Genomic DNA, 9167 nt, shown 5'->3' on the forward strand with positions numbered 1-9167 from the left:
ATTATTTGCATAAAACGCAAATAAAAAATTTGCATATTATTTTAATAGGACAAAAAATACAATTTTGCATGCTTAATTTAACGCTTATGTACCAGGTAAACTGAATTACTCCCTGCAGTAACAATCATGCTTGTAATGTGCATGTAGGTTTGGAGGAAACAGAAAATAGAATTTTCCAGTGCAACATTTAAATATGTGACAATAAATAAAATATTTAGCAAATTGAAAAATAGCACATGCATAATTACAAGAAACTGCAAATGCAGTTACACATTTCTGAAAATTATTTTATGATTTTGTAGCACACTTGTTATGTCTCTAGTTGGAGTCACATGCACCGAAAGTTATACGTTCGAATGAGACATGTTACAGTATACTTTGCATGAAGATGTCACTTGTGATATTGAAAGAACATTCACTCTGGATTTGACTATAGTCTTGCCAATACTGTAAAAGACAATGCACAAACAGCTGCCAGAGATGTATGGATAAAAACTATTGTTTCAGTTTACTGGACCACTTCAGCAGAAGTCATACTGCTTGATCATCAGCTTCTGGCATTTGAATAACAACAAAATGCTGAATCCCCGACAATTTTCAAGCGACAGCTGAAAACCCATCTCTTTCGAAGCTACTTGACTTCATCATAAAAAAAATTTAAAAAAAAAACTCTCTCTATTTATTCCTTCTCTTTCTAGCTTGTACTTATTTGAACAATGTCTAAGAACTTGGTATTACAACCACTTCCTGTGTCTGTTTGCCTCTTTAAGAAGAATCGCTTTATGTATCCTCCAATTGTAAGTCGCTTTGGATAAAAGCGTCTGCTAAATGACTAAATGTAAATGTAAATGTAAAATGTGGGCCCCTGGTTTTTGTATAAAAACCACCACCAAAGGCCATCAAAGTACAGCTGGTACAGTGAGCTGAAGCACTGAGATAAACAACACACTACCATCATGGGCAAGGTAATTTGTTTGAAATAAGTATGCTTAATATTTCATAGAAAGCTTTAAGTTCATATTGCATCCCGTTTTTATTTAAAGACTAAAGACAAACATGATTCAATTCAATTCAGATCTAAAAGGCAATTTCTTTTTAAATCACCTGAATTTTCAATCCCACCAACAGGTCATCTTCTACGAGGACAGGAACTTCCAGGGGCGCAGCTATGACTGCATGAGCGACTGCTCTGATATCTCCTCTTACCTGAGCCGTGTTGGTTCAATCAGGGTGGAGAGCGGTTGTTTCATGGTCTATGAGCGCAACAGCTACATGGGGAAGCAGTTCTTCCTGAGGAGGGGCGAATACCATGACATGCAGCGCATGATGAGCATGGGCATGATGTTCGACACTATCAGATCCTGCCGCATGATTCCTCCAGTACGGCTCTCACTTTGTTTACAGTGTTGTGTAGATTTAGTAATGCACACTTTTTTATGATATTATACTATACTATGCATGCATTGCCGAGAAACTGCTAAATAATGATTATATTCTAATAAATCTTTCTTTGTTTTACAGTACAGAGGATCCTTCAGAATGAGGATCTACGAGAGGGACAACTTCGGAGGACAGATGTATGAGTTGATGGATGACTGTGACAGCATCATAGAACGTTACCGTATGTCTGACTGCCAGTCCTGTCATGTGATGGATGGCCACTGGCTCATGTATGAGCAGCCCCAGTACAGAGGCAGGATGGTCTACTTTAGACCTGGAGAGTACAGGAGCTTCAGAGATATGGGATACAGCAACATGAGATTCATGAGCATGAGGCGTATCACTGATATGTGTTAAACTGCTAGAATATAGAAGGAAATAAAGCGTTATTTTCAGAACTAAATTTGGTGTCTATAGTTTTATTGGCTAATTTTTTTAATTTTTTAAATAATTCAATACTTTATTTTTTTCCCTAGATTTAATGCCTTTTTTAACATATAAAGAACTCATAATTTCATAAATTCATAATTTAGTTTTGCATGAGTGCTTTCCACCCTCTCTCTGAGCTTTAAAATTAAAAAGGCCATTTTTTGCTTCAGTGCCTTTAGTTTAAGAGCTTTAAGTAAATGACATTCACATTTGGAAAAAGAAGCAGTGCTTTTCCTGGGTTACAGGTTTGCTGTCAGATCCAAAAGGACAAACCATTTCAGAACATCTATTTTTCAACTAATTTTCAATCTTTTTATTTTTTATGTAGTTTACCTTAGAGACAGACTGTGTGACAAGGTGTACAGTAAACAAACAAAAAACTACGTTTTTATAAGCTGCCGACCCCAAAAAACGAGTGTTTAAGGATACAAATAGTTGTAGATGTCAGGGTATTTCACGTTGGGCCATTCAGCTGGATCATTTCTCCAACAAAAGGAAGGTAAGAAAAAATGGGCACTGACATAGACCAATAAAATTGAGTTTCTCAATATATCTCCTCCTCTCAGGTTCACATAGGGTGGTAATATAATCCTTTGACATGGTTAAAAATAATGAATGTTTCCTGTCACCGATTATGTTTCCCTCCAGTGGGCGTAGTTCTCAGAGTAATAACACGTTGCACTCTACTTTTATGTCCTTAAACGTATTGACAACAATATTCTAATTAGGAATAAAACTGCCTCGTTTTTGAACTGTGCAGAGCTGTATCTGAATAGTTAGGCCTACTATGCTACTGTATTTTAATGCTGGTCATTATGATGGTAATTAAAGAGCCAAATATTTTCTGAGGTGGTGACTAACCATTTGATCGTGTCTGTTTGATAATAATATGGTAACCTGTGTTACCTCTTCTTCATTCAAAGCTTCGTAACATATAATCATCCCATGTAATTATTAACTATTAAAGGGGTCATATGATGCGATTTAAATTGTTCCTTTCTCTTTATTTGCTGACAATATAAAATTAGGGAATATTGTGTATATAGTGATAATTGAAAAAAATGTAACTTAAAATGATAGTAAGCTCATTCCACTCCCACTTTGCCTCTCATGAGTATGACAGCTGATGGCAGCAGTGTGGTGTGGTCTCATGCACATCGGTGTGAGCGCTCTGTGAAAAGTGTAAATTTACAATGTTTTTGTGGCGATGCAGTCATTAAACACATCTTAATTGATCATAACTGGTGTTTTTGCTAGAGCGCAGAGCTCAATAAGCTTGTGCTGAAGTATTGCAGTGATTATAAAGGAAGTGTTCTTTGCCTGCTTTTTTAGCCATTTTTGTTGCAATTTTTAATTGCTATTAGCTACACATTGGATTTCTGCAAAGTTGGATTGACAACCCTACTTAAATTTGAGATTGATGTGAAATGGACGGTACCAAAAAATCTGATACTGTACACTCTAAACAATGCTGGGTTGTTTCAACCCAATTTTGGGTCAAATATGGACTAACCCAACGAAACAACCCAGCATTTTTAGAGTGTAATAGATGCTGGTATGCTGGAATAGATCTCTATTATGTCTTACAAACTAATAGACCTGACATTTGTTCACATGTAATGTGTTTCTTTGTTTTTGCAACAACCACAACATTTTTTCAAGGAAGACTGCACATTTTGTATGATTTTCATGTTTTTTACATTTCACACTGGTTTTCATCGGCACAGTGTAAAGCATGATGGAAGCACTTTGTAAAGCTCATGTGAGAAGTCATGGTCCTCTGTGCTTCTATGTTACCTCTCACGTGAGCTTGACAGCACACTTGCTTCATGCCTCATGGTGATCTCGTGAATGCTTCTATGACATTGGCCGAAAGCTATGGTTTGCAGTTTCAAAACTTTAAAATATTAGTACTTTTCTTACACACTACTATCTTTTCACTTAAAGGGTTAGTTCACCAAAAAATGAAAATTAGCCTGTGATTTACTCACCCTCGAGTCATTCTAGGTGTATATGACTTTCTTTTTTCAGATGAATCCAATCGGAGTTATATTAAAAATTGTCCTGGCTATTCCAAGCGTTATCATTGCAGTGGGCGGGTGTTTCTGTTCAACGGTCCACAAGACATCAAATAAAGCGTGCGCATCCATAATAAAACATGCCTCACACGGCTCCGGGGCGTGAATAAAGGCCTCCTGTAGCGAATCCATGCATTTTTGTAAGAAAAATATCCATATTTCAAACGTAATAAACACTTTTCTCTCACTTCCGGTATCTGACGTACACGGAAGCCGTTCCGGCGTGTATCGAAATCCTCCGACATTTTTCTTTACATATCCTCGGTTTGTACTTCTAATTCATGACGTGCACTCTAATGTAAACATTCACTAACATTAGCAAATAATAAATGAATACCTGACCATGAAAACAATATTTTTCAGTCAAGATGGTAAACAGAATATCTTTTTAACAAGTTCAAGGGAATACCCATATGTTTGGATTGTTTGGAAAGCTGTATTTTTATTTAAATTGCCATCACACCACTGCTCACAAACAACGGGGACGCCAGAGTTGCACTTACCTCAAATTTAAAAGGTAAAATACATAGTCAACAAAAGCTTTTTGCCAAATGCATGACAGAAATGTTTGCATTAAACTATGTTCTTAGGATTTCCGTGGGTTCTTAAAACGGGTCTTCAGTTTAATTGTTTAAATGTAAGACCATGAAACTCAAATGGTAGGCCTAATGGTACAAAAAGTCTTAATTTATAAGAGGTCTTAAATTTGGGGACGGAAAGAAAATAATTGCTATATAGATTAATATGACAATTAAACTTCTAAAGGCTATGATTTCACTGAATAAATATGAGTGCTGCACGTTTCAAAGTCAGGTGCTGCGCTGCTTTGTGTACTGCGGTTACCGGGGAACCTCTATATTCTGCCATTCCGAAAGTGAAACCTGCTGGCAGAGAACGAATTTGCATTTTCAATAAGCCCATCTGCTATTTTTACTACATAGTTTTAAAATTGGATCGACAAAAAGCTAATGCATTATAAAAATCTAAACAAATAAGATACTAAGATATATTTATATGGTATTTAATATAATAATTGATTGATGATAATAATTGTTTCAATTAATATAATAATTGATACTTTTGACTCATCCCTTTTCTTAAAAATGATGTAAAGGCTGAAATGTGAAGTGCAGGTCTTAAAATGGTCTTTAAAGGTCTTAAATTTGATTAAAAAAATTCTGCAGATACCCGGTTATTTTATGGTACCATGCTGGCTCTCGTCACTATCAAAGTTGCCCATCCCTGTCCTACGTCATCTGCCTGAACAGCTTCCACGTACCACAGTTAGATGAAGTGATAGAAAAGTGCTTATTACATTTGAAATATGGATATTTTTCTTACAAAAAACGCATACAGGAGGTCTTTATGACGTCTTTGACGTCTTTTGGACTGTTGAACAAAAACACCCACCCACTGCAATGATAACACTTGGAAGTGCCAGGACAATTTTTAATATAACTCCGATTGGATTTGTCTGAAAGAAGAAAGTCATATGCCTTGAGGGTGAGTAAATCACAGGCTAATTTTCATTTTTTGGGTGAACTAACCCTTTAATAAGAAATTGATCCACTTGGGTTAGATTTTTTGAAGTGTCAACTTGTGGAAACCAATTGACTTTTATATAGATGGATATGTTTTTCAAAAGATTTTTGTTTGTGTGCGTCTCAAGAAAGACATATATATATAGAAAGTCATATACGTCTGTGATGGCATGAGTATCTATTTATGAATCTTAAGAAAAAAGATATCATTTTTCACAAGAGAAATACTGCTGAGCACCCATAATATATTATTGATAAATCCTTGTCTGATGGAGATTAACAACAGATTCTCTGACCCGAGAATCATTTCCCCTGATAATATTTCAGAAATCATGTATGTTTTCTATTAGCTGCTTAGAATCAGAACTAGCGAGTCCAAATTAATAAATCACTTTTTTGTTTTAGTTGGTCAGGCGGGTTTACAAAAATGTCTGAATTGTTCATGATTCATCAAGAAAATAAGTATCAGAAAAATGAGTATCAAAATACGTGGACACTTCTTTTTGATGAGGGGGCCTGTGCCCCGGTACTGAAAAAAGTCTAGAAATGCTCCTATTTGAAGATGTCAGTGCAAAATGTGACAAAGTTTTGTTGTATGTGAAAACAAATTTCCATATTCCAAACGTAAAGGGGCTGTCTAATGCTACTTCATGCATTCTGACATATTTACACAGCTGAAAAGTTGAGTTGGATTCTCATGCTAAACATGACCAAATTCTCAAAAAACGAGTTGGATGTATGGCGTAGTGTTTCTGTGCCAAATACACTCCTTCAGGGGTTGTATAAGTTTTGGAAAGTTTTTTTTCAGAGTATGACATCATTAAGGCGCGGAATTCGTTCTATGGGCACTTATGAAGGTAGAATGACGTCAAAAAGATTTGCATACGCAGGGTAAGAGTTGTGGAAGTGTACATAAGCGTAAATTAAATTTGCATGCGCAAGAGAAGCTTTGTAAAGGTGTAAATCGTGTTTCAAGCGCAAGAAAAAAATATTTGCAGCATTTTACTGTTACTTGTAAGTGTAATTCATGTATTGTGAAACTGCAGCTTCATGCTAACGCAAAATAAATATGATCTGCATGCTTCTGACTTCCATTTTTCCGCGCTTACACTTTTGGCACGTTTTTTTCACCAAAAGACGGTCAAAAGCACTGCAAGCCTGTGAACAGTGATTTGCAAGCGAAAACAACAGTTTAAAGAACTGCAAAACGGATTGACTGCATAGAACCAATCTGTATGTGTACAAAACTAACTGTTGCAAATGTCTAAATGACTTGTTGTGTATGTGGGGCAAAAAGTTCCCGAAATAAACCGATATGTACAGCTCCGTCTTTCTTTTCTCTGCGCTTACAATTTTGGCACGAAAGTGTGAGGGGAGGGCGGGGCCACCTTCTTCTTGTAGCCAATCAAATGAGCCTCTCGCTGACTCTCAAATCTTTTTGACGTCATTCTACCTTCATAGCACTTCTCCAGGAAGAGAGCGCACGCACACATCAACCAGAGTGAGAGCAAGAGCACGCCCTTTCGGTTAAAAATTGTCTTCATTCGGTTTATGGAAGTTGTGGGGATGCGATTCTGGATCAAATATACAGTATATGGATGGATCTTATTTTTAGCCATAGTTAATTTGTCAATAAAATTTTTGTTCCTGTTTTATTTACGTCCATGTCACAGCTTGCAGACGACCACTACGCAAAAGCTTTGCATGCCCATAGACTGTGTGTGCATGCCTGTGACTCTTTAGCTCCACCCACGGCACGCCTCCAGGAGCTCAACTATTTTCGGAGAAAAGTGGTACAGTACAGCTGTATCTGTCTTTTATAAATCTGATAAAACTAAAGTCTCTTAGGAGTAGGGATGTAACGATTAACTGCGATTAACTGCGCGAATCGTGAAATCAAAATCGTGAATCGAATCGAGTCGTGAGCTGAGTGAATCGTTACATCCCTACTTAGGAGATATGAAGGATGCAATACTACTCTATAGGTACTCAAGATTAACATGAGATTGGCAGAAACTGTGTTATGTCTGCTTTAGTATTTTTTTCACGGACATAAGTCAATGGACTACAGACTATTTCACACAAATATGACAGATATAGAGTTCTGCAGGACGATTAAATGTTTACTTGTTTCTACTCTGCGTGACCCAAAGAACAGAACTTCTGCTTAGTGGACCTCTTCTCCTCAGCCATTAGAGTGTGGTAAGTTATTGTTTATATCTTTCTCAGTTTACACTTAGTTTTTCTATTCTTTGATTGCTATGTGTGTTTTTTTTTGATAGAGGATAACATTCTTTCAAGATATCATAATGCCATTAGTTATTTCACAGAAATAATGAGCATACATTTGAAGAAGAAATTGCTAAAAATGAATGTTGCTCATAAATTTTGGTTCTGTGCTCTTTTTCCTTCAGAGATGAAATTGATTCCTGCTTGAATATGATGATACTGATCATGCAATAAAAGGCAACTATTTACAGCAAAGGGGTTTTCTCGTTAATAGGTAAGACAATCTGTTACATTTTCAGATTATACAGTATACACCTTATGCATAGGAATAGCAGGTGAATTTATCCAAAGTGACTTACAAAAGCAATTAGTCAAAGCCAACAATATTCATAATATACAATGGCAGGTTTATTAGACTACTACTTTAGATAGCAAACTAGGGAAGAGGAGAAATGAGGAGAAGAGAAAGGTTTTTGTTTTTGTGAGTGTGTATTTGCATTAAGTTATGCATGCATACATACACCGTTTTCTCTTTTATTTATTTTTAGTTTTTTTTTTTATTAATTAATAATTAATTTTTGTAAAATTTAACAAAAAGTGTTATCCATTAAAATTGCAAAATAAGGTTTTCACATCAGAGATTGACTCTATGACACATTAGACCCAGGTTGACTAAGCTCTGCTTGTTATATCATGATCCACTTTTGCATATCTACAATGTTAATTATCATGGTTTCTCTTTTTTGAATTATGATATATTATGGCACTATGTATTGTTACAGCTCTGTTTTTTTTAACACTTTACATTTCAGTAAATCAAGATAATGAGACAAAGGGGAAGATGTGTTTTTAATGTAATAATCCACCACAATATTGTGTCTACTAATACTTTTCTCAGCAGCATTCTCAGATAGATAGTTAAGGAATATGATAGTGTTAGCAGCCTTTCATGTTAATGTACCATGTTTTAAAACATGTACTTACACTTGGACTGATCGGCAGTGTCAATGTGAAGGACATTATGAAGTAAATAATAAAACTGATCCAGCAAAAACAGTCAAAAGAGAGGTGAAGAGGAAGATGACATAACCTGGAACTTGAGAGCATTGTAATTAGTGAGTTATTTTATGTGTAATTTCTCATAAAATCACATTAAACTTAGAAATAGGTTGTAGTGTGCATGCTCAGGATTTGTGAATGATTGTGTTGTTAACATATAGAACGAATTTAGTTTTTTAATGTACGGAAAGAAAAGCAAATCTATGTTTAATTGTCCAAGGTTTTTTTTTTTTTTTTTTTTTTAGAAGTCACTAGAGTGAGGTTTCCTTATAAAGTGTAGATGGAGGCTTTTTGTGAGAAACAGGCAAGAGGTCAGAACCTGATGAAGGCTTGTGGTGTTTTTCCACTTTAAAGTTACTTCAGATAAAACATCTAACAAAGAATGCATGAC

The 9167-nt window shown here is 35.7% G+C and overlaps 1 protein-coding gene across 1 annotated transcript; it reads left to right on the plus strand.

Annotated features, from left to right (window-relative positions):
- Positions 1-879: 879 nt before the first annotated feature.
- On the plus strand, positions 880-1843 carry LOC107668858 (gamma-crystallin M1). Its single transcript, XM_016460878.1, has 3 exons — positions 880-965; positions 1129-1380; positions 1522-1843. The coding sequence occupies exons 1-3, from the start codon at positions 957-959 to the stop codon at positions 1795-1797; spliced, it is 537 nt and encodes a 178-aa protein (XP_016316364.1). The 5' UTR covers positions 880-956; the 3' UTR covers positions 1798-1843.
- The last annotated feature ends 7324 nt before the right edge of the window (positions 1844-9167 follow it).

The sequence above is a fragment of the Sinocyclocheilus anshuiensis genome, unplaced genomic scaffold, assembly GCF_001515605.1.
Source record: "Sinocyclocheilus anshuiensis isolate Anshui unplaced genomic scaffold, SAMN03320099.WGS_v1.1 scaffold136, whole genome shotgun sequence".
Taxonomy (NCBI): domain Eukaryota; kingdom Metazoa; phylum Chordata; class Actinopteri; order Cypriniformes; family Cyprinidae; genus Sinocyclocheilus; species Sinocyclocheilus anshuiensis.

Bases quoted from the DNA above. Each gene is read 5' to 3' on its own strand.
- LOC107668858 (XM_016460878.1), top strand. The intron at 1,381-1,521 runs GTACGGCTCTCA...TTTGTTTTACAG, and splicing joins CCTGCCGCATGATTCCTCCA to TACAGAGGATCCTTCAGAAT.